General features: G+C 36.5%; 1 protein-coding gene across 1 annotated transcript in view; it reads right to left on the bottom strand.

The window, feature by feature from the left end:
• Positions 1-18,308: 18,308 nt before the first annotated feature.
• Positions 18,309-22,740, bottom strand: part of Thor (eukaryotic translation initiation factor 4E binding protein thor) — a 28,098-nt gene continuing 23,666 nt past the window's right edge. The window contains exon 3 of the mRNA XM_081759666.1: positions 18,309-19,877. Coding sequence (XP_081615792.1) covers positions 19,837-19,877 — 41 coding nt within the window. The 3' untranslated portion in view covers positions 18,309-19,836. The remainder of the gene's footprint in view (positions 19,878-22,740) is intronic.

Here is a 22,740-nt window from a genome sequence, read left to right as displayed (position 1 = left end):
AAGGCGCCCTACGAAACATCACATTATAGATAAGTGGTTTTGGTTATCCTGTATACCAGCTTTGTATAATAAATTTACATACTGACTGGTAGTACAGAACTTGTGAAGAATACAAGGCGCCCTTTACATAAGATGCCCTGCGAAATATCACATTATTTTTTAAAATTTTATTTCAGTTTTTTATTTGTATTTCAGTTTTGTATTATGAATTCATACAGTTGCTATTGGCAGAGAACAGGTAAAGAGTATAATCACTTACAAAAATATTATATATCTATAAAACGAAACAATGTGATACATCAAGAATGGTTCGGATAGTCAAACGTACGATGCATTTATGTAATACTACACTAACACTAGTCTCTAATTTACGATTTTTACGGCATCGAAGCTTCCACAGTCTTAATATGCATCCATATATCCGAGCATATTGATTGTTATTGTGTGTTTTAAAGCAGTGTTAGGATAAGCAGTACCTGTTGTATTTCTGAAATATAGCTGTATTAATTTCCGTAAAATGTGGTCTTCCTGTCACCACGGCACGGCGCGTCCTTAGGTTGTGGATCGAGGAGGAGGCGTCTGGGATATAGAGGTTAGCTGCGAATATACTGAGTAAGCAGTCGCGAACAGACAAGGGGTGATAATCCAGCTTAAGAATTTGGTGTGAGGCTAACAACCTCATCCTGTAAAAAAAAAAAAAAAAAAAAAAATGTTTAGATAAGTTCGCAGAATCCTCGGATCAGAACTGATAATTTGGCACGAACTCAGGAAAGTAAAATCGACATGAGATTTTGAACATGGAATATAAGAAGTCTCTATAGGACAGGCTCGTTAAAATTTGTAAAAAATGAGTTTAGAAATAGAGGTTGGACCTAGTGGGATATCAGGAAGTTAGATGAGAAGAAATGGAGGAGTCAAGTCGGGAAATTTTACGTTATTTTACAGGGAACAAATTAAAAAATTACCAACTAGAAACAGGGCTTTCTGTTCACAAACGAATACGTAATATCAGCAGTTACATAGGTTGAATTTGTTAATGATAGATTTTCTTTTACTTCTCTTAAGGCTCGGTGGTGTAATATTATTGTTTTAAATGCACATGTCCCAACAGAAAATAAGAATGTCGATAAAAAATACAGTTTTTACGAAAGAATAGAACGGGTATTTGATCATCTCCTGCAATACCATATGAAAATTCTGTTAGGCGGTTTCAATACGAAGGTAGGACGAGAGGGTATTTTCAAACCGATTATAGGGAATAAATGTTTGCATAAGGAAGGTTGTGACAATGGCGTTACATTCGTGAACTGTGCAATATCCAGAAACCTTATTGTGAAGATTACAAAATTCCAACATCGCGAAATTCATAAATATACTAGGACTTCATCAGATGGAACAACACATATTCACACTGATCATGTTTTAGTAGACAGAAAAGAACAGTCTCGCACAACTGATGTTCGGTCGTTCAGAAGAGTTGATTGTGATAGTAAGAGAGAGACTATCGTTGAATAAAGGAAATATTCAATATCTTATTATTATTATTTTTAAATAGAGGAGAGTCAGGTGAGAGGGGAGCCAGATTGAAGTGTCGAATAGATTTCCGTTTTAGAAAGTTCGGAGTGCACTAGTGTTCAAGATACTTGGTTGAAATTAGAGGTAACATTAAAATTTCAGCAAAAGAAATATTCGGGCACGCAGAAATACGTAGGAACAAACCATGGTTCAACCAGGAATGTACTAAAGTAGCAGAGAAGAGAAAACAGAAGAAACAGCGTTGGCTACAAAATCCGAACGAAATAACTACGTAAAATTTCATTGTCATCTGGCAGAAAACTTCTAAAACTTTTAGAATAAAGAAACGCGACTTTTGAAAGTTAAAATTAATTAACTTGAAGATAATAGTAAAAACAAAAACATTCGGATGCATCAATAAAAACATTCGGATGTATAAATGCATCAACGAACTTAAGAAAGGCTATCAACTTCGTGCTTATATATTAAAGAAACCTAAAGGAACAGTTCTCACTGATACAGACAGCATCTTAAATAGATGGACAGATTTCTTTCACGATTTGCTTAACACATAGCCAAAAACTAATGCGCGTGGAGAAAGTGAAATGCATGCAGCATGATCGTATATTCCAGAACCTAACCAGAGAGAAACAGAAATCGCTATTTTAAAAAAATAAACACATATCTCCGTGTGTAGAAGAAATTCTGATTGACGTAATTTTAGCTAGAGGGGAAAAATTGTATAGCAAGATACACAAACTCATTCTCCTTATCTGGAACAAGGAGGAATTACCACAAGAGCGAAGGGAATTGATCATTGTTCCAGTTCAGAAGAAAAGCAACAAAACAAATTTAATAATTATCGACGCATTTCTCTTCTGTCGACATCCAATAAATCCTCTTGGACATTGTATTAGCAAGATTGACTCCATACGCAGATGAAATTATTGGAGATTTTCAGAGCGGATTTAGGTAAAATCGATCAACTATCGACCAGATATTTACTATTCAACTAATACTTGAAAACGAAATGGGAATACAATATTTTGGCACATCAGTTATTGACTTTAGACTAGAATAGGAGGGAAACATTGTACAATATGCTTACAGAATTTGCAATACCGAAAAAGGTAGATTAATTAAGATATGTTTAAATGAATCCCGAAGTAAGGTTCGAGTAGAGAAATTCTTGTTCACAAGCTTTCACGTTGAGAATGACCTGAAACAATGAGATGCGTTGTCGTCATTATTATTTAACTTTGTTCTGGAGAACACTATAAGGAAAATCAAAGACAGCAATCAGGTCCTAGAGCTGAATTGTATTTGCCAGGTTATGGCGTATGCTGATGATGTAAATTTAATAGGGAATGATAGAATAATAGAAAGGAATGCAGTAATCTTAATTAACGCTATCAGGTATATAGGCTTAAAAGTAAATGCAGAGAAAACTAAATAAATGGAAGTTTGTCGGGCTCGTAATAGTGCATTTTATGGATGCGTTAAAATACCAAATAATATTTTCTTTGGACAAAGTGGATACTTTAAAATATCTAGGATCATTATTAACAGACCAAAACCATAATCACTAAAAAATTTGATGTCAACTGAAAGCAGGGATTTCGTGCTGTTATTAAGTTAAAAAATCTTTTTTTGTCGCTAATTCTGTTGAGGAATTTGTAGCTCAAAATATAAAACGATAATCATGCCTGTTGTGCTGTATGGTTGCGAAACATGGTCACTGACTCTGAGGGAAAATCGCAGTCTGAAAGTGTTTGAAAACAAGATTCTTAAACCAATATTCGAACTCCAAAAGGAACGGGAATGGGGAAAGGGGGGAACTTCGTAAGGAGGAACTGCATAATTTTATACCGTTTACCAAACATTGGTAGGGTCATCAAGTCTAGGAGGCTCAAATGGTCAGGTTATGTAGTCAGAATGGAAGAAATTAGAAACGCTTTCGAAGTTGTAATTGGAAATCCAAATAGGATAATGACCGTTAGGAAGACCGAGGCGCAGATGGGAGGACAATATTAAAATGGTTCTCGCAGATTGAAGTATAAAGTAGAAACTGGGTTCAGTTGGCTAAGGACAGAAATCAATGGAGAGCTTTTGTAAACGCGGCAATGAACCTCCTGCGTCCATAGGCGTGCTATATTAAGTTGTTGGTACATTTAGCTTCTTTTTATTTGACAGAAATGTTATTACAGGAACTAAAAAGTTTTTCTGTAGTAAAGAGGATTTCGATTCGAGGTTAGCTATTTACGTTAATACTAAAACTAATTTGGTGGTAATTTTGATATAAAATGGCACCCACACTTTCTTTTAAAGTCTCTCGCTATATATATATATATATATATATATATATATATATACATGGGCGACAATTAGGGCAGTTGCCCCCCCCCACTTTTTTGACGTGATGCCCTAATTTATAGTTTCATTTGGAAATGTAAACAGGGCGTCCACACAATTTGGAGAAAAATCTCTGACTTTTCCCTTACTTTCCATGACGAAAGTTCCAGATTTCCCTGACCCACCTGGATAACTTAAAAATATAGAATAAAGAAAGAAACCCCATCCTCCATATTCCCCATAGTTGACCTTGTTCTCTTCCGTTTCTGTTTCTTTCTTTCAATTTTCTTTCCAAAGTAATGTAAATTTACAAATATGTGCATTAGGGCGATATTGATTAAGCCTACATATTACACAAAATGTAAAGTTACAAACGAAAGTGCGCAGTATACAGAGTACTTAAGATATGAAAAAAAAATACACATTATAATACCAATTACACAGCATTATAATATTGCCTATAGTAATAAACAGTTCATACATGATTTTACTGATTATTAAAAAAAAAAATATTTAACATATTTTTGCTGGTGCAGTTGTTAAATGCAACCCATTTAGAAATTTGTTTTCATCCTATCTCGCATAGTTTTCTTCTCATTGATCTGAATATCCTTCTTGTTGCTTCTGCAGTTTAATTTTCTTCTCTTCTTCCTCCAGCTCCTTTAGTTGTTGCTGAATCGTCCGTTTCTCTCTCCTCTTCTCGTCTCCAGCATTTATTTCTCTTTTCTTTTGCAAATACACCTGATATTGTCTCATTGAACTTCTCACTGAATTTATTGATGATCCACCTATTCTCATCACAGAATCATATATGATCCGTTGAGCCACTAGAGACTCTTCTTGTAAGTTCTCAACAATGAGAATTTTATTTATTGTGAAAACACTTTCAAAAAATGCGTTTCCGTGAAAGAAGATAAAACACAATTTCATAACTGACCATAAGTCAACGAAGTTCTTCCCATTTCCTAAGACTAAGTAAAAACTCATCAAGTCCAATACCATCTCTGTCATTGGCTATGAATTCATTCGAGTGTTCCTTAAATTCTTCAGTCTGAGCTTTCACTATGAGCTGGAGGTACTATTTCTTCGCGTTCTCAGCCACTTGTCCAAATATCCTCTTGGCACCATGCAATTCTTCTATAACAGCGTCTACCCTTTTGAGTAAATATGCCAGGATGCAGTTAGATGTGTTTCTCGCAGAAAATTAGTTTCAACAACTATATCAGAGAACACTGACTCCCTCAATATCATCATTAAGAACACCCATTTTACATCCAGTAACAGTACAGAAATCAACCCTATTTCATAAATTCAGTAATTGAATAATGGACCTAAATCGATTTTTCACTGACTTTCCTTAACCAATCTGCCATTTCCCTGACTTCACCTGATACATTTTTACTTATCTGACTTTCACTTATTTTCCAGAATGTGGACACCCTGGTAATTTTTTTGTATGTATTACTGTTTCATAGAAAGAAATGGTGCCATATGATATTTGCCGTTGCGTGAGTAAGTATTGGTTATTTGTCTTCCCGTGGAGTTAAGAAAGCTACAGGAATTGCGTTTTAATTGCAATTAAAAGCAATTAATATTGCAATTGCATATTTCTTTAAATGTCATAGCATATGCTTGCATTACTTACTATATTTCATTTTCTAAGAGTAAAAACATTCATTTAATAGCATGTGTGGAATTAAAAGTATAAGTTGTTCATTTCCCAGTTTCAATATAACTTCTGCAAAACAAGCGTCATTATTCATTACTATGATTAATATAATCCCTTCTATTTATTTGTTCTGCAAATTTATTAAATAATTTGATCACACAACTTTCCAGACAGAATTTTAAGATGTTCATGAGCAAGAATTCAAATCTCTTCTTATACTTTCGTTGTTTTAGAGTATAAAGGGCTAGTACCTACCTGTATTGCTCTTATGAATTTACTTAATAAAATAGAAATACGATATACGGTATTTTAAGTAAAAAGGGATAGTATCCTATTAGTTATACAACCTTTCATCGGTGTTAGGAACAACCAGGAAATCTAACACTGATATACAATTGTTCAGATCATGTCTTGCCCCCCCCCCCACTTTTAACTTCCAACCGCCGCCACTGTATATATATGGGCGCCCTTTGTATGGGCGCCCTTTTAGTAGACTTGTCCACCGCTCTCATTAGTATCCCAGCACGGCCCTGCTTACAAGGGACGTCACCCAATTGTCCGGCTCCGATTTCAATGAAATTTTTCTAGCTGATAGAGGAGATATATGTATTATTTGTGATGACAGAAATTTTTGCCATTGTGCATGTTTTCTATTTTTTATAATTTTTAAGAATTGTGATGTTGTTATTAGAGGTTACTGCAGAAATCCTCCACTAAGCTTTGTAAACGGAACGTTAATGAAAGAACAACCATGTAGATACATATAAGACCTAGAGGGAAGTTGTATGGTAGGTATGGCCTTGACGGCAGCCATCTTGAAATCCGCCATTTTGAATTAAGGTCAAGTTTTTTAAATAGAAATAGGGTAATACGATACATAATTTTGGGCTAGAATTTAACCAGAAAGACAATGGTGAAGCTCGTTTTGAGATACACCCATTTGGGGAAAAGTTACAGGCATTTAATTGTTCACTTACTACGTGCGAAAGTCCCTTACCTCCGCTTCTAACCCGCGTATTAATGGTAATAAGTGGATAAAAGCTTCAGTAATACATATTATGCCTAGAGGGAAGTGATAGGGTAAAGATATCCTTGACGGCAGCCATCTTGAAATCCGCCATTTTGAATTAAAGTGAATTTTGAAAAATGAAAACGATAGCATGTGACACCTCATTTTAATAGCAAATTTTCCCAAAAAGCCAATGGTATGCTTATTTCTGTTCTGTAGTTAACCAGTATGAATTTAGAACTGCTTCTAATCTGCACCAAACGTCCATTATTCGATCTTTCGAAATGACAGCACTCCTGATTTTCACTGCATGTTTTAATATTCCAACTGGCACTTTGCAATTCTTGCCATGGCTCATGTTTTCTAACTTTATTACATTTTTTAAGAGTTGCGATTTGTCAGTTATGAATAGTGTGGGGATAAGCATCCAGCAATCTTTCTGAATTTTGATGATTTGCCATGTAATTATTTATTTCCTATACCTGCACTTCAAAAACTCGTTTACTGACATGAATCATCGCACAACGAAACATCTCCAACGTTGCATTCAGGTAATGCTGCAAACGTAGCTTGTATAGTAGATGAGACGAAAAATCAAATGAAAATTCACTTCAAAAAGTAAAACGAAATATGATTGTAGTGTAAATCAATGGTCTTTTGTTTTATTTTATATTTATTTCTTTATCGTTTATTTATCTATTTTCTATGGCAATTTTTTTTAGTTAGTCAGACCAAAATGTCATTCGTTTTCTAGCGATTGTTGTCGAAGGTTCATATTTGTAAGATTTATAATCAGTTTTGGTAGGGAACTCAATTAAGTTGCACCTCTTTATGAACATATCTGTTTTCATATTATGATCATGGTCCAAACAGCGTGTTGGGAACAGTCATATTATGCCTCTTTGATATTTTCTATCATTGCTACTGTTCCTTTAAAGTTATATTTATTAAAATTACTTTATTGTTTCTCGTTTGGGCAACCTGTATGCAGGGATGTAATGGGACGTATACGGGAGTATACGGCGTATACTCACCTAAAATTTTTGTAGTCCAGCGTATACTAACCTTAAATTTACAAAAGAATAAGAATATATTGGGTTGCGTATATGCCAACTAATGTTGTGTATACGCTATACTTTTGAAACCGATCGAGAGTATACTTACCAAAAATTCTAGCATTACATCACTGCCTGTATGCTACATTTCCTGATAATTTTGTATTCGTATAACGCCAATTTGTTATAATTTCATTTGTATTTCTTTACGTCACATAGGTCCATAGGTTCTTCATGTATTCTCGTTTAAAATAAATAATTACATCGCAAGTCTTCAAAATTCAGAAAGATTGCTGGATGCTTATCCCAACACTATTCACGAACTGACAAATCGCAACTCTTAAAAAATGTAATAAAGTTAGAAAACATGAGCCATGGCAACAATTGCAAAGTGCCAGTTGGAATCTTAAAACATGCGGTGAAAATTAGGAGTGTTGCCAATTTGAAAGATCGAATAATGGACGTTTGGTGCACATTAGAAGCAGTCGTAAATTCATACTGGTTAACTATAGAACAGAAATAAGCATACCATTGGCTTTTTGGGAAAATTTGCCATTAAAATGAGGTGTCACATGCTATCGTTTTCGTTTTTCAATGGCGGATTTCAAGATGGCTGCCGTCAAGGATACCCTTACCCTATCACTTCCCTCTAGGCATAATATGTATTACCGAAGCTTTTATCCATTTATTACCATTAATACGCGGGTTAGAAGCGGAGATAAGGGACTTTCGCACATAGTAAGTGAACAATTAAATGCCTGTAACTTTTCCCCAAATGAATGTATCTCAAAACTAGCTTCACCATTGTCTTCCCGATTAAATTCTAGCCCAAAATTGTGTATCACATTACCCTATTCCCATTTAAAAAAACTTGACCTTAATTCAAAATGGCGGATTTCAAGATGGCTGCCGTCAAGGTCATACCTACCAAACAACTTCCCCCTAAGCCTTATATGTATCTACATGGTTGTTCTTTCATTAACGTTCCGTTTACAAAGGTTAGTGGAGGACTTCTGCAGTAATCTCCAATAACAACATCACAACTCTTAAAAATTATTTTTAAAAAGATAGAAAACATGCACCATGGCAAAAATTTCTGTCATCACAAATAATACATATATCTCCTCTATCAGCTAGAAAAATTCCATTGAAATCGGAGCCGGACAATTGGGTGATGTCCCTTGTTAGTAAGCAAAGGCTGTTCAATCATGCTCCACTGAATTCCACAACTGCTTTGATCTCAAGCTTTTTGGCCGTGGGATCGTTTTTGCTCGGATCATTTTGTCGAGAGGCCCTTTTCAACTGAGATCTTTTAATACGGGATCGTTTTGACTCAGATCTTTCTATTCTCGCCCTTTTGTTCAAGCAGTTCTAACATGGAATTGACCGCCTAATAGGCAGGACGGCGGCCGCCAGTGCAATCAGAGCCAACATGGTTCTTCAAATACTAACCACAGTGAGAGCATGAATACTAAACAATCGATTCCTGAAGATTGAGCTTCCACCTGCGTTATTTTCGCACGATTATTTCTGACATGTGATCATCGCCAAATCATTTTCTGTTGTATCGGGAGAGACTGCAGTAGAAAGCGAATGGAGGGTGGAGGTATTCAGCAATGAGAATAGTTTCTATCTTAGATACAAAGATAGTTCTTTCGCGTTTGTAGCTTTGCACGTGAGAGTGAAAATCCAGCGTGTTCTCATTCCTCATACAGGAACCACATTTCACTTTCTGATATTTGATAAAAGAGGAGAAAATAATCTAGATATTTCGTTCGTCTCTGGTCTTCATTCGATAGAAGTAGTATGTCATGCATTCGTGTTGTCAATTCTTTCCTCCGACTTTATCTGAACACTTCTTGAGACCTCATCTTCAAGTACGATATAGCACGTCCCCATAAAGCAAGACAAATCTTGCATGTTCTTCCGGTTTACGCCTTCTACTCTAGCCTGCTAGAATACGTAATTAAGTCCTGTTGAGCACGTGTGCGGCATTTGACGGCACCTGACCATCAACTCTGGAAACGAAGATCCGATCTCCCACGGCACACAGGCATCTGACTGGCTATACATCTGAAACGCGGTCACTTAGAAGTTGAACATTCTATAAGAGTATTGTAACATGTTCAGGATCTACCAGTGGTGGCGCCTTCTTATTGTGTTCCAACTTTGGGTCAAATTCGTGAATTCCTACTGTATGTTTTTAAATGCGAGTACGTCAATGTAATTCTATAGTCCTCATATAATTTTATTTTTTAGTTAATGTAGTTTCAACTCTATGTAGAATTATGTCATTTGAATGAAACTTCCGAAATATCGCTTGTCCTATATTCTTAAAACAAAGGGAAAAATGCAACTAATATATTACCTACCTTTCCGTTCTTTAGTTTCCTATATATGTATCTTTTAACTTGTCCCTTAGTATCGCAATTTCTTTGAGATTCTTATTTACTACGTTTCCGTTTAGAAAGCTCACAATACATATATTATTCTTTTTAAACTCACTGTACGTATGTAAACTCAATGTATTCTTTCCATAATTTCATGCTACATTTCGTTCGTTAAAAACTCATTTCCATCCTTGGTTTACATTTTTTTCTTTTTGCTACCTTTCTATTTCCATTAAATTTACCTCCATACACATTATTCAAATTTCTCTGTCCTTCCTTTCGTCACCTATACGTCTATTATATATTTCCCCATATTTGTAAATTTTTCCGTATTTCCAGTTCAACTTTTTTACATATTACAAAAGACATTCATTCAATTCATAACCGGAATTTTTCCCATGTGTTGCTCTGCGCAGCTTGGCGTCCGCGTCCAATCCTGTGATAAGGTAGCCCTGACCCTTTTCTGCGATAACGGGAAGTTGAGGAGGTAAGAGTCTCAAAGCGGCGATGGACGATAACAACAATCTTGGAAGTGTGGAGCTGGTGACCACAGTGGAACAGCGCTGCATCGTCAAGTTCCTCCTGAAGGAAGGCATGAAACTTGCTGAAATCTTCAGAAGATTAAGTGCGCATTATGCCAAAGAAACTCAATCTCGCAAATGTCACAAGTGTACGAGTGGTGTTCAAAATTCAAGCAAGGAAGATAATCCATTCTCAACGTGGCCCGTACTCCACGTCGAGCTACTGCAGTCAACGAAACCAAAATACGTCAGATGGAGCAGCTCATTCTGAGTAATCAACGCATCAGTTTGAGAGATTTGAGTACGAAGACAAATAGCGTGGGAAGTGTGGATACGATCATCTACGAACACCTGCACTTCTGGAAAATCACAGTCAGGTGGGTCCCAAAAATGCTACGTTCGGCCAGAAGCAGTGTAGGGAAAATGTCTCATCTCAGCACCTGCAGCCATTTCACAGAGAAGGAGAGCTTCCTTCCAAAGATAATCACTGCGATGAGAGCTGAGTACATCATTAAACTCCGGAGTCAAAACGCTCCAGCATGGAGTGGAAGCATCCAGACTTGCCGCTGCCGAAAAAATTCAAAGAACAAGCGTCCGCTGGCAAAGTGATGCAGACGGTATTCTGGGACAAAGACAGGGTGATATGCGGAGCCACAATCAATGTGGGGTACTACAGCAACCTCCTCCGAACCAAATCAAAGAGGCTTTGAGAAGAAAACGGCCACACGGTGAAAGATTCCGTCATCATCCTGTATGGCAACACGCGTCCTCATAAGGCCATGACAACGGTCAGTTATCATCAAACTTGGGAGATCCTAAACCATCCCTTGTATAACCCTGATCTGTTGCCTTGTGACTTCCATCTCTTTAGTCCCCCGAGGAGCACTTGGGAGGATAAACATTCCACACTGACGACGAAGTCAAAACGTGTGCTTTTTAATAGCTGAAATATCGTCCCAAGGAATTCTATGCCGCAGGGATACGGACACTCTCACACTGATAGGACAAGTGGGTGCCTGTACATGGACAGTACCTTGAAAAAGAAGTATTTGATTCGCATGATGTCTTCCCTATGTAACAGAAAAAAAGGAAATTCTGGTTATAACTTGAACATCCCTCGTATTTTATATTTTTCAATGCAACTTTGTTTCTATACTTTTCTTTTCCTAGTTTTCCAAAATTTCTTCTACAATCTATGTTTCTTAGCTTCTTGATACCGTACCTTTACTCGTGGGGTTCAACATGCTCCCCCAAGTTCCTGTATCGTGGCCCCGTGTAGCGTAGTCGCTAACGCTCTCGCCTAGCAGTTCCGGGTTCCATTTGATGGGGACACTTGATCGGAAAAATGTAATAGCTTTTTCAGGCCAGTCATCCTGAGTGGTTTTCCTAATTCGCACCAGGCAAATGCTGATATGGTACCTAACATGATGGTCCTAGGTTGCTTCCTTCCTTCCTTCCCAATCTCCTGGGCAGTGTGACTACCAAGGAACATCACTCATACGTGATGGGCTAATATGGTCATAGCTGCAGAAAGTCGAATTCCTAATTCCCTAGTTACTTTATCTGTTACTCTCAATTCATATATTTTCTATTCGAAATTTCAAACAAGGCTGACACTTTACATCAAGTTATTATTTCCACTCAATTTTCTCCATGCTGCATCCATTGCAAGATCTTTAATGCTCCTATTGCTTACCTCGTTTCATGGTCACTTCTTTTGAGAATTTACTTTTATCTTTTTCAATAAATATGCAGTTATGAATATTTACAACCCAAATTGGTATTCTACGAGGTTTTATCTGTTTTCCTTCGAATCTCTAATATAATATTCTGCATAGCATTTTGGAAGCATGCGTTAACAGGCTTACAGATTTGCGATCCTTGCACTTTTGTGAACTCTCAAGGCCTTCTGCCCATCACATAGTTGATTAACTTACACATTCTGTCTTTGTTTCTTCTCTAAGTACTTTCACAGTCCCAGTATTACTTGGTCTACTTCTAAAGGTCTTTTTTGCAAGTAGAATGTGCGTACACAGAAGTGTGTGTTACATACAAGAAAAGACAAACAACAACAGGTACAATTTTACTGTATACAACACGTAAATGAAATAATTTATTCCAGAAAATAAAAGCTGTGAATTATTATTGGTAACGAATGACGTGTTTTCTAGCGCCGCTAAAGTTCGTCTTTTTTTTTTTTTTTTTTCTCAAAATCTGCATATGAGAATTTAACCACAACCAAGTTATTTTCTTTATTCGATGTGACCTATCGAGTGGTATGTCTTATCTCTGGACAGTATGTTAGTTAAACTGGAAAATTTAAGAGTGAATGATGAAAATAACTACATCTTATTTAACTATACTATGTACTGTCATCTGGCTAATGTCACGAAGAAGAGTGTAATGTCAGTATCAGTCTCACTTCAATAAGTAGCTTCGTTCTCATACGCCATCCATTTTTAGATTTGCAAATTAATTAATTTTTCTTCATTTTCTCAAAAACTATGCATGAGATTTTTACACTTACGCATTTCATTTTGTTCAGCTCAATATGATTTATCGATTGGTATGTTTAAAATTTGATTTCGGTGTCGCCCTCAGATTGACTATTTCTTCACGAGCACTGTGAAGTGAAATAAGAAGGCACTCTCCACAAATAAGCTCTAAACTTCGGGTTCGACTCCCGGCGAGAGCACAAAACCTTTGATAAAAACCTAAGTAGTGCTTTGGATCCTCATTAACCAGAAAGTTCCGTCTTATGCAAAGATGGCCATTTTGTAATCGGGGCTTACCCAGTCTCGATATACTTAATGAGACTCATGCTACCTTAGGCTCGTACTCGGTTCCAACTTGCTATCCAATTTTTGGGCTTGCTTGTTTGGTTATCTCAGGTCTCATGCAGTCTTCTTTTCGTTCTGACATGGGACGTTAAACTGCAGTCAGTCAGTCAAACGAATGTAGCCTAAATATTATGTAGCAGGTACTCTTGATAATTTACGACACTTACAACGTAAGACGAAAAAAAAAAAAACAGTAATAGTACTAAATTAGTTAATACAATACAGTCAACATATACAACTAAAGGAAGATTGTAGTTTTAAACCATAGCTTTAGAAAATTGATACAGCGAAACGGTTAATGCTCTAGCTTCGCAATTATGAAGGCTCTAGACCCGAATGATGCTGCCATCCATTTTAATTTAAGACTTTTGAAGTGTGCAAAAGATAAATGACATGTTGGTATCTTTAACATTTAAATCTTGATCATCGCTTTAGCTCTTTCGTTACTAGAATTATTGTTTATTAACACAGTTCCGCTGTAACCTTGAAGTCATTTTACATTACAAGTGTTATGGCATGTATTTGAAGTACCACAGCAGTATTTGCTTGGTGATGCCAAGGAAAAGCTTCAAAAAATTCGAATTCGTGTAGGATTCAAGCTCGGAACCTCTTGATTGCGAAGCGATAACGCAATCACTTATTTGTCATTCGGCTAGTTTGAGGGGCCGCGGTAGTTCAGTGGTACCATTCTGGTGCATGGGGTCCTTGGTTCACTCCCAGCTCGCGCCAAGTGAGTTTTGTGGTGGACCAATACCGTGTGCGTGGGTTTTCTCGGGGTTCTCCCGTTTCCTTCCATTGTCTTCATTTCACCATTTCATTCATTTCTCATTATCACAGTCTTCTTTAGCCTAACCGGCATATGCGTGGGACGGAAAAAAGATTTCATTTCTTAAACTTTGATGCCCCTTTTCAGCACTGAGACTATGTAAGACATGGACAACACATTAGCTACAAAGGACGTATACGTACTTCCATGTAGACTGAATCTAGGACTTTCACATCGAAGCCAAGAACACTATACAAGAAAGTCATGAACTCATTGCATTCATTCTCCTGGGTCTCTTCAAACTACCGTTGACATGATAAATTGAACATAATTATTCTGGATGTTTGAACTGCCGAGAATTTAACACTTTCTAGCAACTATTTATACATTTAAAATAATAATTATTTTGATGTTGACCTACTGAAACAAGCTAAATCCAGTTGGAGTGAACTAGATTTATTTAGCGGCCTATGTTACAGTTTCTACATTTTTCACCGGCAATTTTATACTTAGTTTTCCACTTCCAATAAGCTGCGACTTTCGTTCGTTCATGGGGTTCGGTTGAAGTCTGCTATCTGCTGATGATACCAGGGAAATAACACCAGGTCCTTTGTTTAAACAATCAGTATAATGCCAAGTGTCTTAAATTGACAATAAAATTAACCAAACTTCAGCTGTTTCAATTCCTTGTGGTGTGTTCTGGCAATTTGCAAGAGCGAAGAACTGTGGTCTACCTTGCCTTTTTTTTAAAGTACATGATACTATTTATTAGAATAACACGATGCTAGGTTGAAATTTAATATTCCTTTTCGGCATCAGACGCAAACTACAATTTAAAATGGGATCCTAACCGCTGTTCATGATCCCAAGTACCTGCCACCGAGAATCGAACTCGGACCATGCGCGTTAGCACTCGGCAACATCTACTCCTGGCTACCGTTCTCTTATTTTCACTTTACTGAAATTTTCCGGGACAAGCATATTTTCCCGAACTAATAAATAGTCTACCTGTAGCTGCTTTTGTCTCTCTCTCTCTTTCATGTATATCTTCTAAGTGGATCTTGGAGAAGCTAACAACTTCAATCCCACTAGCCGTGTTCCCTTTACATTTCTTCTGTTCAGTATAAATTGTTCTCTCCATTACCTACAAATGAACTCCAATCATCCATGTACTTATTTTCTCTTCCCGAACTTGTCTTAGCACTTCATTTGCTTCCGTCCTTAAACAGTTCTATTCTTGCAGTTCCTTCTCTTGATTCTGAAGTACTTCGTAATAGAGGTCTGCACGGGTTCCGTTCAAGCCCGCGGGCTTACAAAGTATATATTACTTCGGGCCCGGGCCGTAAATTTTCAAATATACAACCATATTTCTCGGGCCTAACTTTGTAAATATACTGTATAACGATATTTATTAGATCGTTCTTAATGGAGAACTTTCAAAGCACAACTGCAAAATTAAACCTCTAAGTGCTGTAAACAAAAATACAATTTTGCGTTAAGTTTCTGTAGTTCGGGCTCATTTGATTATCACACGAGCTAGGGCCTAAATGCTAAAACATATTACGGACTCGGGTCAGGCCTCACATTATAAATTCACGGGCCGGGCCGTGCTCGGGCTAAAAATTTCGGCCCGTGCAGACCTCTACTTCGTAACCATGCGGCTAATATATGTGCTTTCACTCTCACTCACAAACATTATATATATATATATTATTGTGAGTTCTCCGGTTCAATCCCCAGTAAGGATACTTCCCTCGAATACAAAACCCCTGTAGGGGATGCGAATCCCACTTTAACCAATGAATCCCGTCCCTTATAGTTTTAGTGTTGAAATGGAGCGTTAAAACGTAATGATCCACTATTTAGACATCTCATTTCACTTATTCCTAAAACTAATTCTTTCCATCTCTCTCCTGTGAGTTAAGTGTTTTCTACATTGCGGTAGCGATATCATACTCCTCCAATCTCTGTATATTTTCACCTTAATTTCCATGTTTTTGTGAAATTATGTATAGTATTCGCATAGTTAAAAAATGTTTACTATAGAATATCCTTCCATTCCGGTCTTCCATTCCTTCGTATATTTAATTACCTTTCGTGTTTTACTTTCAGCTATTCAGTAGTAAGATCTCGTGAGGCGTACAATGGTGATGTCAACCGGCTCGGCTCAGGTGAGCCACCGGCTCGGTTCGGCTCGGCTGGGGTGAGCTGTTTTCTCGGCTCGGTGGTGACTGAGCCGTGAGCCGAGCCGCTCGAGCTGTTGACAACACTAAAGTTGATAACTACGTGCTACGAAATGTTAAAACAAAAGCCCAATTTTCGAAGTTGGATTACGTGAAGACAAACAAAATGTTTTGTATTTGAGTTTGTAATAACTGATTTGTTAATCAATCTCTTAAATCAGTGGGCACTAGTTGGATCTCTGTTGTAAGTATCATTCAAGAAACTAATTAAATAATAGTACAAATATATACAAGCCGGTGACTGAGCCGTGAGCCGAGCCGTTGACAACACTAGCGTACAAGATGAAAATACTGGCTTATTAACTTGAGACCCCTTATGTAGACAACCGAAATTCACCACACCGCACGAATGGCTATTCAACCATTGATGAAGATGTGATCAGAATTTTTCTTGCTTGCATCAGGAAATCCCTCGCACTCTTATATCTCTATTGTAGCATATATCAATGTAATTACGTATATATTCACACTTCATTGAATACATGTTGATTGAAATAACACCAACAAAGAAAAATTTTATTTAAATGTTACATTCAAACGCTGGGTTTTTCTGAAGAATTATTAAAAGTGTTCTCAAAACTGACTTAGTGGTTCTAGAGAAATCGCAGACATACAAACTACCAACAACAAACCTGGACACTTTCCCATAGAATGGATCCATTTCAGTAAGGCATGTGATCTCTACATCACAACGTCGTTCAAGACATGGAAATATACAGTTCAGAATATAATGTCTCACAGTGTAGAGTTTACTAACTTTAAATAAGAAATGTCACTGTTGGATGAAAAATGTTCGATATACTGGCAATGGTCCTTATTGTCAGGAAATGTAAGATGTTGTAGTATTGGAGGAATGCTACCTGTATTGCACGACCCAAGAAATATAGCCTGAAAAAAAAATAAATAAATAAAAAAAAAAAAAAGAAAATATTATAACGTTGGGTCTGGAAAAATCGAATCGGACATTTTCACACAGCCACTGTGCATAAATCCTATATAACGGCATCCAATCAAAAATTGTCCCCACTAGTATTTTGTTCACGTCTCATATAGTCCTGGTGTTGGAAAGGGACGCTAATCTTGATTCAACCAACGAATCTTGAACGAACGAGCTAGTGTTTTACAGCATCGCTAAACAAGGCAATGGGAATTACCTCTTTAAAGTGATGAATCAAGATTTATACTTCTCCATTCTGATGAATGAGTGTGGATGCGGCATCTTCCAGGATACCTGCTGCCAAAGTGTATTGTAACGACTATAAAAACATGGTGCCAGTGAAAATATGGTGTAAGAGTGCTAGTACTGATATAGTATCCGATCACTAGAATGGGACAATGATTGATTGGCAGTCAATGGAGATATGAGTGGCAAGGTTACACGGCACAATAACAGCAGAAACCTTCTATATCATGGATAACGACATTCTTCCAAATTCAGCAAATTTTACAAGATGTTTCTTCCTTAACTAGGGAACAGCGGTCGCACCAGATACGGCCAAAATCCTATCGAATACATACAGGATAACTTGGAATGCCAGATCAATATAAGCCGAGGCTTTTAAACATTTGTGGCCAACTTTCATAATACACGATAAATAAAACAGAATCTACAGTCCTTCAATATCCAATGAAAAGTTAACATCATTCAGTGACTGTTACGATTACGGTCCGTGGTGAGTCTACGAGGTACTAACTCATGTGTTTCTCGAGTATGTGTCAGAATACTTTTACTTTTCATAACGTCCAATTACTTTTCATAACTATTGTATTTACATACATACACAAACGTTGAATACAGAACACAGTTTTCTAGAATTCAGTTAATAATGACACTCGTAAACATTTAGCGTGTAACACTGACTTTGGAAGCCGAATTTTAGAACTGCTATAGCACAACATTAGTCTTAAAAAATGAATTAGACAATCTACGAGAAATAAAACAACTAGGAAGACTTGAAAATGTAATATATATATATCTATATATATATTTGATAACATCTCACATTATGTTACAAATAATACTCAACTTGACAGCAAGAAATAGTTTTTCTTGTTGATATCGTTTTAGAAGTTAAATTCGTCGTGATATTACACTATCAATAAAACTTTCCCACGGAGAAACAGCCACCAGTTTTTCTCTTGAAAAAACACTGAACTTGCCACAGATCTCCAACCAAATCTCAAGTAAGGGCAACAAAAATATCAACAAATAAAAGCAGTGTGAAGGATTAATATCCATGTATAACATAATAATCAAGTGTCAAAAAATAAACATTATTTTTTAAAAACCATTACTGCACTTCATATTCGAGATGCAGAATTATGAGTTATATTTAGCATCATTCACACATTAAAAGTACTTAAAATCCTTTTGTTAGAGGACTGTAATAACACTGCTCTCCCTATACAAAGAAATATTCCATTGTACTATTCTTTCGAAAGTATGAAATTTACAGAATATTATGTATTGCATAAAACCTACGATTTAGCTAAACAATATTGTAACAGAAATCTTGAGTTATGGTTAACTAATCGCATTTCAGAAATTCCAATTCTCTGCCGTTCAAAATACAATGTGAACAGCACATGAATTGACAGTAACAAACAGAAGGAATGTATGACAAATGTCAGAAAAATGCAGATGAAAATGTGTATACGATCTAATTCATTTCGAAATTATGTACAAATATTAAAAGCGATGCAACAATTTACCATGTTTCTGTATTTCAACTTACTTTCATTAACTATTAACTGAACTACTAGCAAGAGAGCATGGATTTCATTCAATATACTGGCACAAACAAATCACAAGTACTAACAGAACCATTTCAAGTACTATCTGAATAGCTCAAGCTATGTTACACATTGAAATAGGAACTAAAAAAAAGTGATCAGTCAAATATCCCAATACAAGGCAGAAATTGGTTCTGCTATTCTACAATAGAAATCCCACAACCAGTAAGGTTCGTAAATTATCAATTAATGGAAGTCCCTAATGTTGTATTACAATATCAGTTCTAATTCGTATGCTGAAGGATCACTTTTAAGAATCCTTTGACTTTATATCGGATCTCAAGAGATCCAATTGAGCAATATAAAACATCCATCGCTTCTACCGTACAACTCAAATAAATCCAATCGAAAAACTCTTACACATTAAAAAAACAATGAGTAAAATGACTACAAAAAACGACTCAGACATTCATTGCCCTCACCACAGTTGAATGCAAAGTATTAAGGCATGCATTCTCTTCCTTGATTTAAAAAAAAAAAAAAAAAATCTGTAATTTTAATAATCCTACAACTGCAAAGTTCATGTGACTGGTGAACAACATGTAACAACAAAATCACCACACATTTCATTATATTAAAAGTACATAATTGGCAGTATAAACATATTCTATGTTTGTGTGGCTCATAGACGCATGGAACATAGGCGGCTATATAACGCTCCGTCCTCGTACAAAATTCGGCACTTAGATTTCCAATTGAAACTGTTCTTGATCTTCACCTGGTTCTGAAAATAGAAACAACGTAATGTCACAAAAATATGAAATCATAACAATATTTTCTAGCAAACAAACTAGTCACGTTTCATAAAGCACTCTTTACAGTAAAAACACGCTGGCTGTCCTCCATTTTACTTTTGTTAAAAATATTCAAACCTGAACAGAAATCGTGTCAATTATTCTGTATATAATTGCTCTTTTTTCAATAACTACTGAATGGTGCTAAATTTGTAACAAGTGTGTGAAGTCCTGCCTTCTAGTAGAATGAAGTCTTCAATTCTCAAAATGGCCTCTGGACAAAATCTGTTACAAAATTGGAAAGTATTCTCATGGTTTGTAGGTCATTACATATCGTTCCTGTTCGTTAAAAAAAAAGAAAAAAAAAATCTTGATTACATCAATTTACTTTTCTACCTATTGAAGATATATACAGTGAGCAAAAAAAGTATACGTCTCAAAGCGCGCACAATATAAATCGTCTCATATATTAAAGGAAAGAAGACTATCGCACAACAATACGCTCATAGGTTCGTCTATATTTCCCAGGATAAAATAAAGGAAGAAACAAAGATTACAATAAAGAAGAGAGACGTCACATTTATTGCCAAAAAAGTATTCGTCTTGTATCTATACCTGAAGCAAAACATTCTTCATAACGCGTGTCTTTGGGTAGTATAGCTGCGAGCGCTTGTGTCAATTGGTGAACTGTAGTCAAAGAGTTGGTTGGTTTTTAGTTTAGCGTCCCTTTCAGCAGCGAGGCTATATGAGACGTGGACCTACTGATTAACGTGGAATCCGAACCACATGAGCTCCCGCCGGGAATCGAACCCGGGTCTCCCGACTGTAGTCAAAGAGTATGTGTGTGCTGCTATTGGAGTCAACAACGAATAGAAAGCAACCAGTCGAAGACGAAATGGGCCGGAAATCAATAGAAGCAAGTGAACAGGAAAGACGAATGATGATACGATTGTTTGGTAAGGGTAAATCCTTTAGTGAGATCAGTGATAGATCCCTATGATTGGTCAGCCTATTACCACCATTAAGATTTCATAAGACAAAAACATACAAGAATCTATCGAGATCTGGGCGTCCATCACAACTAACGCAGCAAGATAGAAGTCTCATCGTACGTAAAGCAGGGTGGGAAAAAACATGATGTTTTTAATAAAAATAATTTTTGTTGATTTTTTTTTTTATTTAAATCAAAGCTTTCTCCTCGTATAAACCAAGTCGCGAACTGGAGAAAATATATTAGGAATTAATATTATATTAAATGACAATTATGCCATTTAAGTGAAAGTATTTTGGTTTAATTTTGAATTAATCCCCAATCGTTAATCTATTTCAATCCCAAACAATATTTCTTAAGCATTAAGGAAAAAACGTACAGCAACGTTTATCAACATGCACTTTTCTTTTCACGAAAGTTACTGATATTTGGCAGAGGTATATTTATAAAAAAAATCGCAACTAACCAGCGGCACGAAATATATGTAAAGTACATAAATTTCGCAACCCGTGGTTCAATGCCGTTCACGAACACTCTCCACTGACTTCTATCCTTAGCCAGCTGGAACCAGTTTCTACTAAAAGGAATGTCTTACTACTTTGTATTCCTATTTCTGCGAGATTCATCTTAATATTGTCATCCCATCTGCGCCTAGATCTTCCTAATCGTCGTTTTCCGATTGGTCTTCCAGTTAAGAATTTGAAAGTGTTCCTATTTTCTTCCATTCTGGCTACATGACCTGCCCACCTGACTCTCCTAGACTTGTTGACCCTAACGATATATGGTAAACCGTATAAATTATGTAGTTCCTCGTTATGAAATTTCCGCCATTCCCGTTCCTCTTGGGTCTGAATATTTGTCTCAGGATCTTGTTCTCAAATACCTTCAGTCTACGTTCTTCCCTCATAGTAAGCGACCATTTTTTGCAACCATACAGAACCAGGGTGTCTACCAGTCAGGGAAAGTCAGGGAATTTGCAGGGTCAGGGAAAGCCACTAAAATAGTCATAAATTACAGGTAAATGAATTGGTTGGTTTGTACGCTTGTAGAATATTGTATAAGCATATAAACAATGATGAAAACTTAGTTCACTTTAAATATAAGTTGGGGGCGCGGTGGCTCACTGGTAAATCGTTCACCTCCGGTGCTTGGGGTCCCTGGTTCGATCCCAGCTCGCGCCGTGTGGACTGTGGAGGACAAACACCGTGGTCGTGGGTTTTCTCGGGGTTCTCCCGTTTCCTCCCACTCTGTTCATTTCATTCATCCCTCATCACCGTCTTCTTTAGCCTAACCGGCATAACCGTGGGACGTAAAACTGAAAGATTTTATTTTCATGATTTAAATATAAGTTACTTTTCATGAGTTACACTAAGAAAAAAAGAATGACAGAGTCAGGGAAAATTATAATTTTGTCAGGGAATTTGATTATGCTTGCTTGGTAGACACCCTGAGAACAACAGGCATATATATTTTAATCTTCAAATTCCTGGACAGAATTCGTGACAACAAGAGATTTTGAACTGAGTAATAACACGAATTCCCTGCTTTTAGTCGACACTTAATTTCTTCGTAAATATCGTTTTCGTCTGTCAATACTGATCCTAGATATTTGGAAGAATCCACTTTATCAAAAGTATTATTCGATATTTTAACGCATCCAAAATTTGCCGTATTATGATCCCGAGGAACTTCTATGTATTTAGTACATAAATTTCGCCTAAAGTTTTATTTTTTATTTTTTGTTTCGGAGAGGGGATCGGGCCCCTCTAAATACGCCCCTATTATCTGGAAACAAACAAATAGACGTGGACACAAAGAATTTTTGTCTTAAATGTCCATGGTGATTTCTCCGTTGGAATAGT

The sequence above is a fragment of the Thermobia domestica genome, chromosome 5 (assembly GCF_964235325.1).
Source record: "Thermobia domestica chromosome 5, izTheDome1.hap1.1, whole genome shotgun sequence".
Taxonomy (NCBI): Eukaryota; Metazoa; Arthropoda; class Insecta; order Zygentoma; family Lepismatidae; genus Thermobia; species Thermobia domestica.
This window is presented reverse-complemented; position numbering and strand designations above follow the sequence as displayed.